The sequence below is a fragment of the Simochromis diagramma genome, unplaced genomic scaffold, assembly GCF_900408965.1.
Source record: "Simochromis diagramma unplaced genomic scaffold, fSimDia1.1 OVJJ01000131.1, whole genome shotgun sequence".
In the NCBI taxonomy this organism is placed as follows: Eukaryota; Metazoa; Chordata; class Actinopteri; order Cichliformes; family Cichlidae; genus Simochromis; species Simochromis diagramma.
The window spans coordinates 12,505,898-12,530,111 of record NW_024387200.1 but is presented as its reverse complement, the minus strand read 5'-3'; the positions used below and the strand labels follow the sequence as shown (position 1 = coordinate 12,530,111).

General features: G+C 40.9%; 1 protein-coding gene across 11 annotated transcripts in view; it reads right to left on the bottom strand.

The window, feature by feature from the left end:
• The window catches only part of nav3 (neuron navigator 3), a 398,636-nt gene that overhangs the window by 54,573 nt on the left and 319,849 nt on the right, over window positions 1-24,214 (bottom strand). For 10 of the 11 annotated variants that reach the window (XM_040050291.1, XM_040050289.1, XM_040050290.1 and 7 more), the window contains 2 exons: window positions 22,517-22,632; window positions 7,415-7,523 (listed from right to left, as the gene is read on the bottom strand). In XM_040050291.1, the coding sequence (XP_039906225.1) occupies window positions 7,415-7,523; window positions 22,517-22,632 (225 nt within the window). The other variant, XM_040050296.1, reaches the window with a different exon arrangement.

The window sequence follows — 24,214 nt, the reverse complement described above, 5'->3', positions numbered from 1 at the left end:
ACACATCTGCTAATGTCACAACAATAAGCACCTGCCAGTGCATCTAGTCATTGGCAGGTTTGACTATTTTCAAGACAATCTGAATAATTTGGAACGCTTGCTGTAATATTCCCAACCCATCTGATGAAACCTGTATTAAATCTCATTGTTTTAATCACTAATGAGAGAAAATGCCAAAAAAATGTTTGATAAAGAGTACTATAAGAGTACAAGAGAAAAAGACAAAAGAGGCACCATGATAATAAGTGAAATGGCAGAAAATAAGAGCCGCCAGCACATGCAATGATGCACAGAGACCAAAAAGCACTGACTCACTACCATGACCATCCTCCACTAACTGAGGAACTGCTGCTTTTCCCCTCCAAGTCTTTACCAGGATCTGCATGTAAGAACTGTCACATTTGAAAGATCAGGATGATTTATTGCATGGAATGAAAGCAAAATCCAGCCTGAAACTTTAATTATTTATGTGAAGTAACAGGATAATAGAAGTAAGGCAAATGAGTCAAAGTGACTGGACATCAAGCCCCGCAACTCCACAAACTACAGCATATGTGCACTCTCAGTGAGAAAAGTGGGAACTCACTTGGGCTCTCTCTACTGGGGAAAAGAGTGCACTGCAGTCAAATAATGAGAGAACAGACAGACCTAACATAAAACCAGGCATCTCTGACAATCTGTTACTTTAAGGATAATCTGGTAATGTGCATTCCAATCACAAACATCCTTCTGTGGGCAGAATACTAGCATGAAATTGAAATGATGCACATAACAAAAGTGGTAGCAGGCGCTACAAATCATCTGTTTTTCAGGACAGGATATAATGATTTTATGATCAGACACCAAACAAAAACATTATTTGCATATTTACAATATAATAAAATTTTGCATAATTTCTTGCATATTGGCTTACTGACTGTAGCACATCACGCAAGTGAAATGCAGGATAGTAGTAGGAGTAGTAGGAGAGGCCTTTGCCTCTGCACACTGGTCTCATTAGGTGACAAAAGCAGTGACACTTTAAAACAGCGTCTCACACATAACAGTGTTAGAGATGTGAGAACAGTGTGTGTGTGTGTGTGTGTGTGTGTGCTTAGCGAGAGGAAAGAACGCTGCACCCCTGAGATGCCAAGTGCCAACATAAGAAGGACAGCAATGCCACCCATATTCACTACACATCTTTATCAACACCTCCTGAGATCCACACACATGCTCACATGGCCAGTGACGTAGGTGATTCAATGTTATAGTGTCTAGCTAAAAGAGAAAGAATGCTTATCTTATCCATCACACCCAAATATGGAAATCCAAAATCAATTTGCCACAGTATAGAAATCAAAATCATTTAACCAGTCATACACAATGTGGCCCACTTAATCAGCTTATCTTTATCTCCAGGCAGCAGAGAGAGAAAATGAGGAAGGCAGATAAACCGAGAGTGACTCTGCATGTAGGTGTTCAAATAAATAGGCATGAAAACCAAGAATATGCCTGAGCAGCAAGTACAGGAAAAGTGCTAACATACCTTACACATCCAACCCACCACATATGTATACTCATGTCAAAACACACACACACGCGCACACACACGCACACACACACACACACACACACACACACACACACACACACACAGCAATAAAAAATGTTCAATATTAAGACCACATTTCCCACAAACCCTTTCCATAGAACAGGACTACAGCCCCCAAAAATTGATCTGAGACTATTTTTACACTTGTCCAAGGGCTTGGCATGGAAATAATGCATGTTGACAGCAGGGCACTGCTTACTGCTGAGCAATGCTTAATATAAATATGCTGGACCTTGTTCTTGCAGCTGCTAATGAGCTCTGTGTTAATATCCAGTTCATGGGAGCTTGTCGTTAGCAGCACTTCAGAGACACTGCACATGTCATGGTGTGTTTTTCAGATTCACAACTCTGCACTCTTGCTGTTCAAGTCACAATCATCCTTCTGAGGCAGACAGATGGTATCAAAATTTCATAATGTATACAAAATGTATAAAATGTCACATGCTTCGTTGTGGATCTGATTGCAGATTATAAATCATAATATCGTATTGCTTGCTATTAACTGTTATTTTAGACAACTATATAAGTTACTGTCTTTTATGAAATTGAGGAATAATTTTACTTAAAGAATTTTTTTTTTAACTTTCAACTTACTTCAACATTACCTTTCAAACTACTGAAGAAATGCATTTTTAGTAGGGCACATAGAAGCCTAGGGATATTTGGCATGAAAAAAAATCATCTGCAAATTTTTGTTTTTTCTATTTTTCTATTTTTTGTCATTATTGGAAAATTGCAGTTATTGAAACTGTTTTCTGCTTTCACAATAATCAGGTTAACAACGATAGCAGCGCATTTGGTGGATTACACAGTTGCTACTCTCCAACTTTTGAGGGGAGAAAATACATGTGTGACAACTAAGATTTTTGCATGTTTTGTTGAGTATTTTGTGAGTTTAGAACTTTTGCAGTAAGGCTGCTGACATTAAAAATGCTTTTGACGCATACATTGTACACATATTATAACACATAATATCCTCACTTCTTAATTCCTATATGTCAACTCAGAATCTCCTTCATTCCAAAGCAATGAATAATTTAAGACGTCCTATATTCACTGTTTTCCAAATGTAAACACAGAATAAACAAGCTGGTCTCAGGAAGCTATTATGTTCAAAATGTCGTCTGGCGGTTGCTAAATCCCTTTGGGACCAAGCAGCAATCCCTCAGGTGCCAGCAGACTGGTTGACATAAAAAAGGGGCGATATCCCTCGACTGTTTGCTGTGCTAGGTTTGTCCTTGAAGATTATAGCTTTTCCTCACATGTGGAGTTTTTTTGCATAGAAAAAAGTGGCTGTAAATGAAATGTGGGGCTGTATGTGAGGGCCCCATCGCATCTGGATATCTAAACAATGGTGTGAATGCCACTCAAGCTGTGTGATGGCGAAAAGCAAGGTCAGTTCAATGAGAGAAGGAGACTGTTTCAGAGTCTGTGTAACCGTAGCTTAACCACATGAATCTCTGTCAAGCGGGTCAATCCTTTCTGTAACATTAGCCCTCACTATCTTCCAGACAAGGGCGTAGTTTCAGTCTGTTCTGACATAATATCAAAGCTATTTAAAGAAAAGATAAATGTATGTGTATGAGTGTGCAATCACATAACACTGAGCTTATTGGAGAAAAAAGCATTTGCAAACTTGCTTCTAAAGTTACGATCAGTTTCAAAAGATGGTGTTTATTAGTAATGGCATCATCATCCCCCCATTTCAATCAAAACTGCACATAATGTGCTTTTAACTTCAAGTGTTAGAGTAACCATTTCATACATTTTAATTTGGAGTATTTTTCTTTCCCGTTGATAAGGGTACAAATACCAGAAAATCTTTTAAAATAGGAATGTAATGAGTCAAATGCCATAATTATCAAAATCATCAAGCTATAACTAGCTCCTAGGTCTTGTTAGATCTGATCCTGCTTAGATAATGAAAACACGATTCCTATCTTGAAAGTCACACTTAAATTTTGCAAATTTGCTTGAGCACAGAGCATGAAAAATTCCTGTAAGATGCTTTACTGCAAAAGCGTCTCAAAGGGAAGACCTTTTGGTCCTTGTTCATTCATTTAGTGGTGCACAGGCAAATTATTTATTCTATCTTTGGCAAATATAGTCTCACTTGTTTTTCTAAGCACTCTTGAAAAAGTAAATTAAGTATGTTTCAGCAGCTAAAACTAACTTCTTAATCTTGCAGTCTGCTCGGCTGGGGTATAAACAGATGTAAGTGCTTCCTAAATAGGAAGCAAAGAGAAGGACAGAGTAATGAATATGACAGCCATGTCTGCTCGAGCGTAACAGTGATTAATTAACTGAGGTACTAAGCTTCTTGGTGATTGGCACCATTTCTTATCCAGGAGAGAGATTAGGGTGGCCTGGCTGGGCTTTTGTTGTGGACAGAATTGGTATTCAAACTCAAAGGCTCTCTTTACATTCAAACATTCACAAGCTGACTTCCCATTTTACACTTGGTCTAATGACTGAAAGCTGAGCGGTGATCCATACTGCTGCCACCAGTACCTACTGTTTTACACTGTTTCACTGCTTCAACTCACATACACATATACACCATACACAATGCTAATGTGGCGGTATGATGATGCATTTTTCAAATACTTCACGCTGACTGGCCTTGTGCGTCTGATGCATGAAAATGAGACTTGCCTCCTTTGACCAATCAGACACCTCACACCCCAAACCTGTGGGTCCCATTGGATTAAATGTGGTGGTAAGACAATGCCGCTGTATTGATTGTGCCTGGCTGAGACTCCTCTGAGGAATAAAGGAGTAGAAAACAAACACAAAAGCATGCACACACACACAGACTGCCATCTGTCATGGCTGTCGACAGCCCGGCCACCATCTTCCTCTGTAAATGGGGCAAAACACACAAAATAATAGACTGAGGGTGAAGGAGAGAGGCGAGGAGGGAACATTTCGCCCAGGGAGCTGATATAAACCAATAGATCATTTTGCCGCAATCTTTTCACTAGATTCTCTGCGGTGCCTACGGCTCCCAGGTAGGACAGCTTTTTAAGGTGTTGGTTGTCCATCAACTCCTGAATGCCATTACATGTGTGCCAGCTGGTGAGGAAGGTGGCGCCTGCTTTTAATTAAATCCAGGATAGGTGGAGGAGAAGATGGCATGCTTACAGAGTGAGTATCATTAATAGTTGGGGACATATCTCCCTGATAAATTGTACAGAGTGAGTCAGTCCAATCAGATCTGTTTATTTGCTAAGGACGAGTGATGTACAAACTCACTTGGGTAATCTCAAGATTCAAGATTCAAGAGCTTTATTGTCAATACAGTAGTATACACAATATACAGTGTACCGAAATACCCCCCCCCCCCCCCCCCCATGGTGCATTTATAAATATATAAAGGATATATCTCCAAGAGATATAAAACTAGGAATTACATATAAATAACATGCTAAGTTTCGGTAAAATTAAGGGATAAAAAGGTACTAATTACTAACTATACAATTCTATACAATACTATAATTGTAACTATACAATATTAACTGTATGATAAACACAGACAGGACAGAGACAATACAAAGTGGAATGTGCAGTAGGTATTGAATAGAGATGGACCGATCCGATATTACGTATCGGTATCAGTCCGATACTGACGTAAATAAAGGGAAATAAAAAATGTAATCCGATCCATTAAATATCAAAAAACTTGCGACATGGCGTAACTCGGCTCATAACTGTAGCACGTTGGAGCAGTATGCATCACGTGATAGAGCGGCTGTGTGTATTTGTAGCCTCGCTAGCAATCCGGCATTTCATCTCCGAGGAAGTGATCCCAGAGAGAAGTAAAGCAAGTGTGTAAGTTCATCTCTGAATGTTTGTAAAGCATTTCCGCGTTAAGCTTAACAACCGATATATGGAGCGACTGCCTCTCTCTCTCTCCCTCTCCTGCTGCTGCTTCAATCATGAAACTGATCAATGATCAGCTGATCGGCTTTTCTGTCGTGAGTCCGTCTCTCTTGTTTGTTTATCAAGAGAAAGATGTTGAATCTATTTAGTTATTCTTCAAAATTAATTGATTTCTGTGCATTTTTTTTCCCACACTGCATCAAATTAAAGTTGATTACCGGTACGTCGATTAAGCATCATGAGGTGGAGGATGGGTGGTTCCCTATTTTTTGGGTTTTTTTGCTGGGAGTTTTAGAACCCTATTAGTTAGGTTGCTTACTCTTTAAAATACCAGAATAGGGAGGATGGAGCAGGTTTAAGTTTATTAGATTGATCAGTGTTGCTGAACTATGAAATATTTTGGGTGCAGTGTATTTTTTGCATACAGGTGTAACAGAATAGCTTTAGTGTTTGTTTTTTAACTTGAGTTTGAACTTATACAAAAAGCAGCAAGATATTAAAAAAAAATTTATTGATTAAAAAACACGCTATATCGGATTCATATCGGTATCGGCAGATATCCAAATTTATGATATCGGTATCGAACATAAAAAAGTGGTATCGTGCCATCTCTAGTATTTAATACCAGTTTCAAGTTATTGTCGGGATATCATTGACGAGACATGACAAAGACATGTGCAAAATGCAAAATGTGCAAATATAATATAATTTAGATGTGTTCAGAACTATGTGACTGAGTGTGCAAATAAGCATGCTGTTCCCAGGTCCAGTTTGTAATAATAATAATAATAATAATGGATTGGATTTATATAGCGCTTTTCAAGGCACCCAAAGCGCTTTACAATGCCATTATTCATTCACTGTCACATTCACACACTGGTGGTTGCTGAACTTGTAGTGGATTTGTGGAAGTTTTTGTTGTTTTTGAGTCTTTTGATGAGTATTGTAAGGTGTTTGTAAAGGCGTATGTGTATATCAGTCCTTTTGTGGTAGTGAGTTGAGGGCTCTGACTGCTTGGGGGAAGAAGCTTTTCCAGTGTTTGGTCGTCACGGTTTTGATGCTGCGAAACCGTCTGCCAGATAGAAGGAGGGAGAACAGTGCATGTGAGGGGTGGAGAGTGTCCTTCACTATGCTGTTCGCACGTCGGATGATGTGTCTGTCATAGAGTTGGGAGGTGGATGTGAGAGGGCCTCCAATGATCCTCTCTTCTGTCCTCACTATGCGCTGCAGACACTTGTTTTCAGCGAGGGTGCAGTTCCCGTACCACACAGTGATGTAGCAGCAGAGGACGCTCTCAATGGTTCCCCAGTAAAATGATGTGAGGATAGGAGGAGGGACCTTCTTCAGTTTCCTAAGAAAGTGAAGACGTTGTTGGGCTTTCTTCATGATGGTGGTGGTGTTCAGGTTCCAGGAGAGATCGGCTGACCCAGGAACTTTACACTGTTGACCATCTCAACAGCAGATCCGTTGATGTGCAGAGGGGTGTGGGCCATTGAGAGACAGGTTGTTATTCTGACACCAGTCTACCAGGTGTTGTACCTCCTCTCTGTGCTTTTACAACTTTTAAAAAAAAATATTAGTTTTTATATATTTATTTTTAGTGGCCATGATGATGTGATGATATATATGGCTCTGCGAAGGGAGCATGTTCTATATTTGGGTTGTGGAAGTATTGATACTACTGGGGCTAAAGCACTGGGTAGGCGTATCTGGTAAAACACATGACTGGTTCAAGTTGGTTCTGTTGGTTCACATGGTAAACCACAGGGTTCTGTTCTTGGCCCCCATTTTATTTTTAGTGTGTTTACTTCGTGGTTTTTATCTTGAAAGGTGCTATACAAAATAAATAATCTGGATAAAAACCAGAAACTGTTGTGTTGTTGCATCTTCAGATTAGGGTCATCCATTAAGCGTTCAAAGTAAAGATCTCTGCACGCCTACCTGTGGCTGATCTGTGTCCCCCGTAGACTGGACATGGTCTCTTCTAGGTTCTGCCGCAGGTCAGCGATGTTCTTTACTGTCCTCATACGTCTTGTCTCAGGGTCTTCTCCTGCACACATACATTTTTACATGATTTACTCAGATCCCTGGACATACTTTTACAACAAGCACCTGTCACCCATTTACACAAAAGCTGCAAACACACACAACATAAAAAGTGATGAGGATGGCTGACATACAGTTTTTCATTGGATTTCACTGAAATGTCTCAGTAGGGGGAACAAAATGATGACCGATCACAATGACAGACTGCATTACGGTGAAAGTCCCTAACCCACTTGCTGAGAATTTGGATCTCATACAATAAATCCGCCTGTCAGGCTGCACTAACATGCACCTTCTTCTGCTTTAAAAAGTGTGTGTATCATTTTATGCGGTATTGACATTTTTCCTTCAGGCTGATGCTGAAATGTCATGCCATGACACCACGCAATCTGTCACTTAGTTTGGGACACAGTCATGCCCGCATGTAGAAGCAAACTCTGCCAGAGCTCCTGTGCTTCTCTGTCAGACATGTAGAGAAATGCTTCCATCTCTCTACCTCGCCCTAGAGCAGGAGACAGCTAAGAAAGCACTTCATATATTTTATGTTCTCTTTCAGTGCCTCGTTTACAGATGAAGAATTTGTTTCATTAAGCTTACTGAAGTAGTGTTGCTAATAAGCACTGGACGGGCAACATTTCAGAAGTGTGAGCAGCGACCACAGACCAAAGTATCTGCTTGTCAGCTCCAATTAAGCTTCTCTGTTAGCTTGTCAAGCTAGCCCATACCCACAGGCAGGTACCACACAATGGGTAATTAACAAGTGGCACGAGACACAGAATGGATGGTGGTCACAGTGCTTTCTAGTTTTAAGGTGATTTCACAGGGAAACTGTCTCCGTGGCACAATAAATGAGCCAGCAGATGTTGGCCAGTGTTGCGTAATGGTAAAATGACTGCAAGAAGCTTTTCTCTGTGTTTCAGGCAATGCAGCTGTGATTACAGTGTGGGGCACATCAGGGCAGACGGAGGTTCTAGAAATTTGAAAAGGCCTCAGGGAACTCCTCTGGGCCAGCTCATTGCCACGGGCAGAAACCACAGTATCTGAGTTCTTTATCTTCTGGAATATACAGCAGGATTATATTGAATTTGAACAGAAATGCTAAGCTAGTTTCTAGGGGTACAACGATACACAAAATTCACGGTTCGGTTCGGTTCGATACTTTGGTGTCACGGTTCGATATTTTTTCGATACAAAAAAAATGTTCATGCCTTTTTAATTTGTCATTTATTAAAATTATAAATATATATTTTAACTCAAAAGTACAGTTTTTAAATTTAACCCTAACCCTTGTGCGTGTTTTTTATTTTGACAGCGAATGCGCACCTGCGGACCACTTATGTGCAGCCCTGGTTATTTAGCTCGTCATATTGCAGCCACAGAAATTATTTTGTCCATGAAACCATAAAGCTGCACTTTCTTTTTGCCTTATAGTCTGATTTGTCATAACTTCTCCGTTTTGTGGTAAGCTTTTCTTTGGCTGTCACTTCTTCACCCTGACCTGTCTTATTTTGCTCAGCAGAACTGAAATGCTTTTACATGCTCACTCACATAAGCTCAGCGATTCTCTGCGCGATCAACCTCTCACATGTTTAAGCTTGCTGCGGGAGATTTCACTTGTCATGTTTGCATAGTAAGCTAACGATTAATAAGACGATGTCAGAGGAATTGGTGCACAAATTATCATCACTCACAGATCAGTGCTGTCGCTCTCTATACACAGTTCGCACGATTGCAAAGTGAAAGCAAAAAAACAAGCGCAAATTCAAACGCGACTTCAATATGTCACATATTGACAGTGGCTCACCGATGCCAATGACATAATTACCCAGCTACATTTCTGAAAGAATGCAAAAGCATTGACATATATTTTTCCTACAATAGCCCGACGGGCAGGGAAGAGATAGATTTTGGTAGCCCGACTGAAAAAATCGCTAGCTCCGGGACGTCGGGCTAGCGATATTGCAAGCCCTGTATCTGATTGAGGAATCACTCATCTTTGGAAAAGAGAGTTTATTACAGAGAAATGGCTCTTTCCAAAATAAAAGCTATACTATCCGCTTCTTCTGGGCTATATTCTCAGCAGCATAAGGAGAATCATGTGCTAACAGCTGTCTAAATGACTCGGCTAAAGTTAGTAGCATGCTTGCTTTTTTTTTGTCTGCTTCCACTTGTCTTTGCACTAGGATGATGTCGGCGTAAATGTGCAGTCATATTCGTTGTGTTCCCACTAGTGCTTTCAGGTTAATCTCGTTGAAATGACCTTAACGCCACAACACGGCAAATCTCCGTTAACGAGCTACCGCCGATCGCTCCGTGCATGGGGCTAGACGGCAAACACGTTAACGAGCTAACTGCGCTAACACACTAGTTCACACCAATGTAATTGAGCATTGCATGGCACATCCAACATACTGTTTTACTTTAGTCCATGACTCGCTTACCTTCAGGGTCATACGTCACATGAAAACCAAAATAATTCCAAACGCCAGATCTGAATGTTGCAAGTAGAGCTTAACTTCTGTCTCGCTAGCTTGCCCTGCGCTCTTCCTTCTGACTATGCTGTCTGTGTTGAGCGCTCAGTGGATCTGCGCTCGACAGTGCAGCCTAGGCGGAGTAGTCGAACACAGATTCACTGAGCGCTCAACACAGACAGCATCGTCAGAAGGAAAATTGATAAAATAAATTACAAATGTTGTATTGTTCGATACATATGCGTACCGAACCGAAAGCACTGTATCGAACGGTTCAATATCGATACGAATATCGTTGCACCCCTACTAGTTTCCTAGATAACACATAACATTGTAGGATGGAGCTCTGTTTTTTGTACAGATCCCGTCTTTTTGATTCTACACTGAACAACGTGATCAGGCATGAACTACTACAAAACTGGCAGTACGTCATTCATTTTACACACTGAGACCAGTCTTCCTGCTTTGCAGGATGTTATGTTACAATACACAGTGGTAGAGTCACTTAGGCACATTTAAAGAAAAGTGCCTTGATGGACACATTTCATTTATCTTTGTTTTGTTCAAGCTTTGTTTTTGAAAGAGAACAACTTTTATTTTATTCACTATTTCACTATTTATTTGATCATTATTTGCTGCAGTTGCCTAAGTTCTTGTGCCTGCTGAGGCTCTACTGAATTAAAAAAGTTTAATCTGTGACTCACAAGAGCACATGGTACAGGTCTGGCTAAACCTTATTTTTCAGTCACTAAAGTCTTGGGTCGTTTCAAATGCTTTTAGAATTCATTCACTTCTCATTAGTATATGGGGATATGCCTGGCCAGGGAGCCGCTGCCAGTCCCCTCTGAGGTCATCCCCAAACCGCAGCCTCAATTCATGTTCAAGCCATCTGCCATTACCTAAAATGAGGACGTGGTCCGAGCTAAATTCCAGAAAAGTCCACACTGCAATATCTGTTTGTTTTTCAAAGCTCAAGACTTGACCTCAATTACAACATGGATCTTTTAGAAAGGCTAAAGCTCCTTTAAGAAGGGAGATCCTGGATCACATTATCTTAATGGGAAGGGGAGCTCTTCACTGCAAACTCGAAACATTACAACCGCATGATTTTGTCTTTCTTTGTAATCTAGTGATGGGATTTCCGGCTCTTTTTAGAGAACCGGCTCTTTCGGCTCAGCTCTCTAAAAAGATCCGGCTCTTTCGGCTCACAACCGGCTCTTCAGGTTGCTTTGTTGCTTTAATTAATTTATTATTAACAACACTATAAAATTATGCACAAAAATAATTACTAATGTAAAAAACAAAATGGTTTTATTTATATATGTTTATATATAAATATATACAGTGGCCCCTAGAAACAAAGCATGTACAAACTCCAAAAAATCACGTACAAATTCCAAAGCATGTACAAACTCTAAAACACATTTCTAGCATTAACTGAACTTCCAAACCAGAGCTACCTAGATCACTTAAATTACACAATTGAAAGCACATGTGTATTGTTTGTGTATTTATACACAAGCATATTCAAATAATTTAAAAAAATGTTCATTTACCTGTTACTACCACACACCAAATCCGGTTGTTGGTACTTCCTGGCTTGTGTAGCCACTAGGTAACAAAAGCTCAACACTGCCCCTAGCATCCTGGAGCACTTCTGTTGTGTTTTGTACATGTTTTGGAGTTTGTACGTTCTTTGTTGCTAGGGGCCACCGTAAATATACTTTTATTTATTCACTCCACATAAAATGTAATAAATAAATCATATAATACAAAAATCAACTATTTACATTTCAACTTTTAACTATTTAAATTTTCAGCTGTTTCCTTTTACAAATTTAAAGTGAAAACAACACAAAACACTGCAAACCACAACACAATTAAATATAAATTATAATATGAAAACAAAAAGAAGATGCATATTCTCTGTCATATGGACCTGCATGAATAAACTTTCAGAATCCTTTATCATCCGCAAATGAAAATAGTTGTGGATGATAACTATACCTTTCTAATGTGACGTTGTTGTCCCTGGCTCTCTCTCTCTCTCCCTCCCGCTCTGTTCCTGTGCTACTGAGTGTAACTACGGCCCCTCCCCCCTCTGCCCAGCGTAAAGCACAAGGCTCGTGTGCGGAGTGAAGCGGAAAAAAAGTGCGAGAGAGAGGGTGAGAGAAAGAAAAAAAAACCCCACGTGACGGCTCGCGATAAGGAGCCGGCTCGCGTCGTTCACGTCAAAGAGCCGGCTCTAAGAGCCATTTCGTTCGCGAACGACCCATCACTAGTTCCTGTGCTATTGAGAGTGTAACTACCGCCCCTCCCCCCTCTTCCCAGCGCAAAGCACAAGGCTCGCGTGCGGAGTGAAGCGGAAAAAAAGTGCGAGAGAGATGGTGAGAGAAAGAAAAAAAAAAACCCACAGCTCGTGATAAGGAGCCGGCTCATGTTGTTCACGTCAAAGAGTCGGCTCTAAGAGCCGTTTCGTTCGCGACCGACACATCACTATTGTAATCCGTCTTTTTCTCATGTCATCCCTGATGTGCAAAACTTCTCTCACCAGCTCTCCTTCAAGAAAGATCCAATTACAATCCCATTATAAAGTGACATGAGGCAATCTAGTCCCAGAATCTCCATTATGAACGGACTCTTAATGAAACATTGAGAAGCAGTTAAAGGTGCGAGTGTGTGTGAATCTATTTGTGTGTGTGTGTCTGTGTGTGTATAAATGAGAGCCATAGCAACAGTGCATGAGAAGAGGTCTCACCCGAACAATGCTGCAATGACATGACTGCATCCACAGTGAAACCAAAACATTACAGCGTTACACTTTCTGCTGTAAATAACTGATTTTAAAGACTAGCAGACTTGTATGGTTAAATCTTTTGCACCTGATGACGTAATGTAGCAATATGCTTATACAATATTTTTTAGCTCCTACTTTCACTTCCAACCCTACAGAGAGGTGAGAAGCCACCAAGCGCTCATTTGGATTCAAGCTTACATTCAGATCTTGGCCTGGAAAGCACAGGAAGCAGCCAAACTGAGACCAGGCCAGTGTGTGTGTGTGTGTGTGAGAGAGAGGGGTTGAGGGAATAGAATCAGGAAAGGTATATACACACATTCTTAGACACACACACACACACGCACACACACGTACACACACACACACACACACACACACACACACAAATGCTGGATGTTAAACAAATGCTCCTTGAAACAGAGTTGACACAACAAAATGCAAATGGCTACTGTTTAAAATTGACGCATTTATTCATACACTCGAGCATAAACACACACACACACACACTGTACAGTACCAGTCAGTGCTTACATGTAGTTCCTTCCCCTACTTTTTCATGCTAACTGGTACAAATAGCCGTTACTAGTGCTAAATGCTATCAATGTACTCTCACAGTTATCTAATTGTACAAATGCATACAAAATAACACTCACGTAAACATAACTGTGCACTAGTTTGCCCTCACTGCTGCAGTTTGTTGCAAATCAGTTTGAATAAAGCTCGGCTTCTCTCAAACTCTCTCATTCTCTCTCTCACTCACACACACACACACACACACACATATACCGTATTTTCCCCACTACACGGCACACTTAAAATTCTTTAATGTTCTCAGAAATCGTCAGTGCGTGTTATAATCTGGTGCGCTTTATGTATGAATTGTGGTTGTGCTTACTGACCTCGAACCGATTTTAAGTGGCTCAAAGATCTGTCAAAAATGTTTCACTACGACTTTGGTAAGCTACGAAGCCCAAAACTTGATGGATTGTCAGAGCATTATGGCTACCGTAGTCAGAAGCCTAGCGGACTTGGAGTTCTCTGGGTCCAAAACTCCGTTGCTTAAGGTCCCAAAGTCAAACGAACACTGGAGCACACTGAGAGTTAAAAACTGTCTAAATTCTTTCATCTTCAATAAAATGATCAGCGTTGCTGCTTTACCAGGTATAACAATTACGTTTAACATCCAGGCATCCATGAAAACAGAATTTATTAAATTTAACAGAGTTAGAAGTTAGCAGTAAGTTAGCTCGCTAGTTTCGCTATTTACCTAAACATGATATAGCATGTTCTGACTGAGAGATTTCTGAAAAAAATAAAATGTACAGCTCTGCTATCACTTCCAACATAAATGAAGACAGAAAACTAAACAGCAGTGACGTTTGTAGGGTTACTGAAGTTGGACTAGCTGGTATATAATGATGTGCCATGTGATCGCTAGCGACACAGCTATGTTAGCATAACACAGTGAAAACGCAGCTGTTTCTATGCGTTTGGACCTTTCGTCCACACGTAAACTGCGTTTCGAATCACCGAAACGCAGTTTACGGTGAGATTTTTAAAACTCCTTTTTTGCATTTACGTGTGAACGAGGAATACAAAGTTCGTCATGCAACGTCAAAGGTATGTGCCTTTTTTCACGTCACGCAGTGCGCTACGTTATTGTGTACATGAGATGAATTGCAGAATGGCAGATAGAGACAAAATACTGTTACTGTTAATCTGACTATCTGCAGTTTTTACACGCTTAATTATACGCACTCAGTTGCTGTCCCTCCATTTAGAAAGGCAGAGGCGTCACAGTGTAATTATTTTACATGTAGTTGTTTTTTTCCTGTGTAATAATAAACAAATTTCCCACGTGTGGGACTAATAAAGGTTATCTTATCTTATAATATTCAACATTGCTATCAATGCATTTTTCAAAAAATGCCTCTCTGTGCAAAATGGGTTCAAAAACATAAACAACATTGGGATACCGTTTGTCCGTGATTTGAACCGGGGTAACAAATAGATATGCTTCATCATATTTTCTAGTCTTTGGCTTAGAATGAAGTTGGTTTGGAAACATATTCAGCGATGCTTCATCTCCTGCTTTGCGTTTGTGTGGGCGCCCCGTCAAAAACCTGTCCATGATGCTAGCAGTGACCAAGCGCACCCCCCCCGCAGTGGCTCTGCGTCCCCCCAGCGGCGGGCCCCACACTTTGGAAGCTCTGGCATAACATAAAGCATAACACAGTGAAGCTGGAGGATGAACGCTAACTAAGTTAACGTGAGGGTTCCCGATGGTTTCTGACAAATGCAGTCGCAAGGCAGGATGCTGTAAACAGACCAAACTTCAATAAGGAGAACAACTGAGATAATCCATCCACAATACGAGGTTAGTCATTAATATACTGCAACAACATGGGAATAGAGCAGCTGTGAGAGAATTCAACATTAATGAATCAATGGTACAGAAGTGGAGGAAGCAAGAAGAATGAGTTGAGTAAAGTTTGACTTATCTGTTTTGTTTAACTTAATGCGCCTTATAATCCATTGCGACTTATGCATGAAAACAGATCCGTTCATCGACAGTACACCTTATAATCCAGTGCGCCTTATGGTCCGAAAAATACGGTATATCTAAGTGGACACAAATGTGTTTCCTGGCAGCCACTTAAGCACATTGAGAGCCTGTTAATTACATCAATGACAACTATCTGTTTAATGTAATGCATGGTTTTATCTGACACACACACACACACACACACACTTTTTAAGCACTTTCAAGGTCCATTTTCAAGCTTTTCCAGCACATTACAAAAAAACAGAATGCATATTTCACTTCGCATCACCTCAGTAAGACCAAAATAATGAGTCTACACATCAGATATTGATGCTTCTTTCCTATGTGACACAAAAAATAGGAGACAGATGTTTGTTTGTTTTTTAAAGTTCATTCATTCAAAACTAACTGTAAGATGTTTAACTACATTGCTTTCTGTATTATTGTTAAAGTTTTAAATGATCACCTTTAACGTGTTTATTCTAATAAAATCATGTCCAGTATGACAGGCATGGAGAACAGCACTGACTGGGAGAGGCTTTGAACAGATGACATACTCAGTTCAAGTCAGCATATAAGACTTCATCTGCCTTAAATAAAAAGTCAGCCTTAAAGTATGAAATACTCATATACAAAAACACATCAAAATTTGTCTTAGTGGCTGATAGTGCCCGACAGGTCTCAATGTGAGCTTGAAGCCATTATGAATTTAAGTTGTTTAATGTGTAGGTTCTCACGATAAACAGATTCAAACAGTCACACATTGAAACAGACTGACACGTAGAGGTGCAAGGCAGCCCAGGCGGAGAAATTTTGCTTTTACACTTTGTGACAATCTGATAAGAAAACTATTCAATCAAATAGTTATTTGTGGTTACAGTTTCTAGCACTTTTAAGCACCAAATCCAAAATCCAAGCACTTTTCAAACCTTGAAAAGGCAATATTAAAATCCAAACATTTTCAAGGATTTCAAGCACCCCTACAAACCCTGTGTATGAAGTTGGTGATTGTTAAAATAAAAAATAAAATTTTAACAATTACTTGTTTGCTCCTAAATCTACGACATGAGTATATACAGAAAAGTTTGACATGGTATGCAAAAGAAAAAAATAAAGAAATACACAAACAAAAAGTTTCATAATTGTCAGTTTCATAATTTCAAATTCAAAACTAACATTTTCTTTAATTGACTCATATCACATTGATTAGGGTCAGATTTAGTGTGAACAATAATACACAAACACTTTCATTCTTTGTGAATTCATAACTTCGTTTCGATCCTGTGAGGAAGAACTCATAAATAGGAGCTCTGACCTGTTACACTTTATGGCGTAACTGACGTTAACCTGACAGCAATCAAAACCCTTTTGAGAAGTTTTGCTAGAATTTTGCGACAGAAACCAAAACAAGTTCAGTTTTGTTTCTCACCAATTCACCAAGCAAACAGACACATTTCACCAAGTCACTACAAATTGGAAATAAATTGGATATTAACTAAATAAACCTGCTTTAATTGTTGTTTGTAATTCTTTATCAATATATAAAATATAGTGCTACCCTTCAGCCTTCTTTCTCACGTGGATCTACCTGTGCAGTAGACATACCTGTGTTATAAATGTGAAAATCCTCTGATTTTCAGAAAAGTTGACCTCTGACCTTGAAGTCAAGGTCACCGAGATTTAAACTTAACAGAGATTTTCAGATGCAACCATGGTATTGATTTGAAAATTCTATGATGCCTTGTTCTTGAGTTATTGCTTTCATAAACTTGGGTGTCCACAGCGCCCCGCCATATACCAAACTCCAAAAGTTTGGTTTATATATTCATTAAGATTACAACACACAAATAACAAAAATGCCAACACTATTGCCCTTTTTGACAACACTATTTTGATGTTATCTAATGCAGTGCAAAAAGCAAAATAAAAAATAAATACATTGATAACTGGCAGTGTTCCCCTTAGTTAACACACAGGGGAACACTGAGACTTCAGAAGATTTTTACTGCGTTTGTCTAATTCAGCCACATATTTGTTTCAAATAACCCTGAATGAAGTGTGCAATAATGGGCTATCGATCACACTGGCTGTGTGATTCACAGGCTGTGAGGGCGGTGCAAGTAATAGAAGCTGTGGAGGAGGTGTTGATTTTGCTTTAGCTCTATCTCAAGGTATTTTTGTTTATTGCTGCATCATGCTTCAACATGCTCAAAGGATATCAGCCAAATCTACCCATGCTAACTGTGCTTTGTTTCACATTTCACTTTGATTTATCACAATAATTGTCAGAAATCCTTCTTAATTACTCTTGTGTTTCTCTCACGTTAAAGCCAAGTTTGTGCACGGGTCATCGTTCCACATGGGAAGATGGCAGATGGTGTGTACACTGGAAAATGTGACATATATTAACAGAGCTGGTGCCAAGGTATAGCACAGTACCAGGTTAGACTCCATCAGCTGAGATTTACATTAAACCACTTAAAGCTGCATGCTCAACAAAGTGCCTCATTTGCAGACTGTGACAGAGTGAATGCAGGTGAAAAATAGGATGTGTAATATCTAGGAAATAAACTACTGCTGCTGTGCAGATCTTTTAGGTGAGAATGCAACATATCTGTGAGTGTAAAGGTATGGACTACAGGAAGCAAAGTGTTCTTCTAGAGCATGTTCTTGCAAAACAATGCCTTAACCCTTTAAGACCTACCATAGAACCAAGTCCGCCAGAGCTTGTCTTTATATTTTTACATGCTGTAGTGCCATTTATGGGAGCATTTCAAGTTGCTATACATCAATACAACTGTTATAGCCCAAATTTTAATAATATGTATGCATTAAGTCAATAATAACTACAAAAATTGCAAAAAAAGTGCAACAAACAACAACAAAATTGAAATTCGTTTTTGTTTTCTTTTTTACATATATTTCTAGTTAGAGAAATGCAAGAGGCTTATCCCTCAAAACTGTAAATACAAAAAGGTTGCACAAAACAGTTTCCAACAACAGGAAATTTATTTTAAGTGTCTTCATAGCTTTATTATTGAGATACAGGTGAGATGATTTTATATACTGCAGGAAAAACGAAAATAAATACTATAATGCAAATTTGCAAAAAAAACAGCTTATGTAAAAAAATAAACTATTTCCAAGTGTTACGAACAGCTGATCGGATCGGCAAAGCGTGTTTCTGGAATATTATGTTTTTGTTGCTGCAAGTGCTTTTTGTGCAGTTTTTGCAAAGCTATATGTGGAAGGAAACTGTGACTTAGGACAAGCTGATGACATAAGATGCAAGTACAACTCCTCCGGTTTCATATGCAAAAAGAATTATTGCGCTAGCTTACCTGGTTACGGTTCTACAGGGATTTAAAAATAGTTACGCAAAACGAAGCGTGCCCGCTCCGACCGGTTTTAAAGGGTTAAAATGCCATCTATTCAGAGAAGGACAGCTTGACTCATCATGAAGGTTATGAAAATAACCATCCTATCAGAGCTACTTTGCTTCTCAGTTTGTTTCTTTAAAAAGCAAGATTTTAAATGAATAGAAATTGTTTTTTAAAGCTGCTGATTGACGTGTGTGATCACGTGTGTAATAAAAAAACAACACTTTTAAAGTCCTTTCTAGGCTTTATATGAGAATGAATGCTCACTTACGTGGGCGAGGCTGTGCGTGCAGCACCTGCTCCAGGTCACCCAGCATGGTGAGGATCACCTCCTTATCAAGCTGAGCTGTTCCTTCACGAGGACCTCCCTCAGAAACCTCCTCCTCCGCCCAATATCCGCCATCTTTCTCCCTGCCTCCCTGTTTCCCACCTCCCTTGTCTGCTGCTGCCACCTCCTCATCGGACCGCCCCCTGCTGACCTCTTCATCTGTTCCTGCCACCTCTCTGGACCTCCGCTGTGCCTCAATCCTCGGGTGGCCACTGTACGATGCCCGCTGTGGCCGCCCTCCTGCTGCTGTGCATCGCCAAGGGACTGGAATGAGAGAATGCTCTGACTGAGAGAGCACTTTAGTGAGGGAGAGCGACAGAGATCGAGCTCTGGTGCCCCTTACACCTCCGCCTCTTGTGACCACATCCTTCCTGGGGCTTCCCTGCAGACTGCCTCCTGCCCGTTGTGTGGAAGATGAGTACAATGAAGAGTTTTGAGGTTGGGAAAGGCGAGACGGCGGCAGCTCGTCGAGTTCAAAGGTGTAAACCTGCTGCTCGCCATCACTGAGCAGGGTCAGGTTAGTAAGCGAGCGCTGCTTGATCCGCAGGTTGAGGTTGTCAGGGAGAGGCTGCGGAGGCCGTCGAGCTGGGCTGCCGCCCTGATAAACCGAGAACTCCGCTCCTCTCTTCATCCTCTCTCCTTTTCAACTAACCTCTTTACCGCTGGCAGCTCAGTGACTGAAACTATACATGCAAGTGGATCTACCTGTGCATGGCACTCTGTTTGACATCTTGACTGCACTAAAACTGAGAAAGCAGATGGAAGCAAGGAGCGCAAAGAAAACAGAGGAAGCATAAGAGATGGAGCCCCAGGTCCTGCGTCTCCCGACTGATGTCCAGGCTTCAGTGGGCTGGAGGGAAAGCGAGCAGAGGGAGTAGAATGGAGAGAAAACCACCTTCTCAGGCATGTAGGTAAAATCCAGATCCATCATTAAGCCAGCCCATGGTCATGGTCAGACGCCGAGCCAGGCACAAACATTCATTTCTTCCACTCCTTCCCTGTCCGCATGCTGTCTCTCTGTCTTCTTGGCTCCTTTCTCCTGCTTCACCACAGTCAGGGGCGTGGATGAACGACTCGCTACATCTCTCGCTCCTCACACATTCTCTCTTCCTCTTGCGCTCTCTTTATCTTTTCCCCCTATTAAATGGCAGTGTCTTTTCATTCACTCTTATCTATCTCCCCCTACCTTCTGTCTCTCCTTTAATTACCACCTGACAGCCACGCTCCTCCTGCCTCCTCTCTGACGGTTCCTCTCTCCTCACAGCGGAGAGTGAACGGTGGTGAAGCCGGCAAATGGGCTCACATAGCTCTCGGAGCGCCTGCATCTCTCTCTCTCTCTCTCTCTCGCTCTCTCACTCACTCTCTCCTTTCTCACATTCTCTCCCCCCTCTGTGTTTATCACCCTCTCTTTCACCTAATCTCTCTCTTTCTGTTCTGCTCTTACTAGCCCTCTTCCTGTATGCCTCCCTTCCCCCTCTTTCTCAGTGTCTCTCCATCTCTCTCCCTCACAATGTGACAATGAGTTGCTTGGACAGTGCACCTGTAAGCTTGCAGCCCCCGCTGCACCACTCTGACCACCCAAACTTAATTAAATGCTATCTTGAGGAGCTAAAGCAGCAAGCCCGCAGCTTATCGCGAATCAACAATGAGACCACCGAGCCAACATATTCCCATCAATCACTGGGAGCATTATTAGCACTGTCTCTATTAGTCACAGCTGTCTACCACAGCATTCTCTAATCGTGACTACTAACTGCTGGAGGACCCTGGAAGCAGTTGCCTCAGAAAACATAATCAAGGTGATCCTAATCATCATGCCCTATGAGGTACTTCATCGCAAACTGATGTTTTATCATGAATAAAAGATGAACAGATGAAGACAAATAAACTGTGACACTTTTAAGCTCAAGCTTAACTCAACGTATGAATGAAGAGTTTATATAGAGTGCTGCTTTGATGTTTTAAAACTGGTCTTACTGACACTGGTTCAGTCTGTATATGTAAATGTATATGAGAAGTCTTGTCATGTGGCATTTGTGGTATGCATACACTTGAATTTCCTTCTCAGAGACTCATTCTTGTCTCTCTACTGAAGAGCAGGAAGAATGAAGACTGCAATGACCATGAAGCGTGTGACATTAAAAAGCAAGTGTTTGCAATGGACCCCAAACAAAGAGAACGGTCAGCACCGCAGTCTAATTTTATCCTTGAAATCACGGGCTTTGGAAAAGCCGCGACCAAAGCAAAATGTCTGGAATGTTGCTGCCGACATGACATCCCCAAACCTATAATCACATGCTGTTGTTTGTGTATGCTGGTCTTCTGGCTTCACTTTGAACTTGACGTCTGAATTAAGAAGTTTGATTTTAAATGAAAACATCACCATCTGAATCAAGTGACCTGTTCTAAAATGGAAAACCCAAAAAGTCTCAAAGGATCCTCTGCGATAAAATCAGTGATGAAAAGATTATGACGCTAAAGAAAAAGGAGAGAGGACACATCTACCACAGATGTAACCTCTGAACTGAAGGCAGACCAAAGAGCTATAATGGACGAAAGAGCTGTCACAGTGACCTCTTCATTTGGAACTGGTAAAATGCAACTGAAACAAAGAGATTTGTCTGTGCCAGCAGTTTGTATTTTGATGGTCTGGTGCCTGCTTTAACCTCTCATCCTTCTCCTGTCTGGGCTTTTGTGGTTAGAAACTCCTTTAAAAGTGGTCAAATGTCCCTCAGTCCTGAACTTTGAGATGCAGAAAAATGCCACAGTACTGTAATTCCACAATGAAGACAACCTACAGCTCCACTTTATGTGTGTATATGTGTTATGTGTGAAGCTTTACATACAGCCATACCAATCTTGTCAATGTTTTTGATAAATACTCTGAGACTGGCAATGATAAACCATGTACATGTATGTATCATGGTGACTGGTGGTGGTGCAGCAATGCGATTATATCAGCTGGTGGCAGCCTGCAGCGAAGTAAACATAGCTGCAGATGCTCCCCGTGTCCAGCTGTCACTGCTGACCTTTTCCTTTCCCTACATGAAACCAGCCCAGAACAGGAATCCTCCCAGTAAGTACAAACAGACTCACTTTAGCACATTCACACACCAGCTGCATAATATCAGTACACTGAGTTGGCCACAGCAGCAGCTTTCAAAAGGCTCTCTGATCCTGCAGCTACTTTTCCACCTATACTCCATTAACCTCGTCTCTGACAAATATCACTGTGGACAGCTAATCCATATTGTACCAAGAGTCTCTACCTAAGCTAACACATTTTGTTCCAATCGTTTAATGAAGGAAAATGTCATTTTAAATCAATTCCTTTAGCATGTAGCAGACCACTGCAGTAGAATTATTTATCTACAGGGACAGATCATAATGCACAGATACTTATGCACATTCTCACACCCACACTGAGAAATATCCTCCAAGCGGAGCCCACATCTGTGTGGTGACCTGGTGCATACCTGATATCTCCTCCAGGCACTGTTTGGCTGTCTTGCTGTAGACTAGCTCTCCCTTGGTGGGGCTGAGGCAGGGGTCGGCTGGGGCCACCATGGTGCAGTCATTTTCTGAGAATGTCCTAAAGGCACAAAGAACAAATAACACACAGCAGTTAAGAAGATAGGTTTATCAGATATTTCAGTCTAACCTGAATTAAAGGCACTGCAGTCATGGAGGGATGGATTTAACTAAATTTGCTGTGTGCTTCCTCTCCACCAGCCTGAGCTACCTCACACTGTTTGTTTGCCGATTTAAAGAAACAAAGGTGGAGTCCAACGCTCCTCATAAGATAACAGTCTTACACGTACATACAAACTTTGAGCACTGAAAGTGCCACAAAACCATGCAAAAACAGACTAAAGGCACAGAACGACACGGTTATACAGCTGACACGCAAACCCAACAGAAAGCCCTCTCACGCAGGAACACACAAACAGTGAAACACATACAAACTAACACTTTAAACCACACACAAAATCCCGAAATGCACACAGTAAAACTGCATTACAAACTGAGAAAACAAAAAACAGGCAGGCAGAGAACTAAGCACAAGCTACTGAACACCATGCATTTCTTCCAATACATACACACACGCGCAGACACACACCAGGGACGACCACCACCTGCAGAGCTGCAGATAAAAATTGGCTTCCAATTGTGACAACAGCATTCGCCTGTGACTTCAGTTCATGTGAAAAAGCTTTTCTTCTTCCTGCAAGCTTCCCTCACCTCAGTGGATTCACAAAGACGGAGACACAGATATTCACTACCATTGCTGTATGGCACAGTTTCACCCAAAAAATAAGAGAATAGATATGGGTTGCAGATATTTGACTCTGCTGCTTTAAAAAAGAAGGTTTACTGCTGGTCATGTAAAGAAATGTGATTGAAGCTGCGGAACTTTGAAAAAAAATATTAACTGCACCAACAATTTTAGTATTTTTAATTGCCCCCTGTAAAAATTGTCCGGTCAACCTAGGTTATGGAAGCATAGGATGAGAACGGGCATTGCAAACTACATTTCCCTGTGGTGCAACTGTGAGTGCATGAGAAAGAGAATGGGAAAAAAATTATTTCTGCATACAAAAGTGGTCTGTTAAGCTTGGAAGATACAACAACTTTAAGTGGGCAGGGAGAAAGAATCCAAATGAGACAAGGATGCCTAATTGTGGCAAAAATGCTGGCAGCACAGGAGGGGGCCTTTATGCATGGTGACGGCTTTGGATGAGGAAGAACATGAAGATGGAAGCCGCAGATATATGAACGGAAGGATATATCTTAGAACACAGCAAAAAGGTTAAGATCTGCATGTGAACTGTTCCTCGAGAATTTTATTCACCACTGAGTATAGTCTGAGACACATTATTACGTAATATGTGTAAAAGATGGGATAGCACGGCAGTGGGGCATTGAGCATTCTCCAGGGTGTACGCCGTCTCTTGCCCTCTACAAGAAGAACTGGATAAGCAGAAGAAAATGGATGGATGGCCTACAATTTCATACCTACTATTATGTAAAAAAGCACAGGTGACTTTCACTGTAACACTTTTGGAGGGGGCCAGCGTTAACACCACAGATATTCTGACAACCCATTAACTCTGCATGTCTGTTGTTTCTAATGATAAACAAATTAAAACACTCCAATGTATCTCTCTTGTACC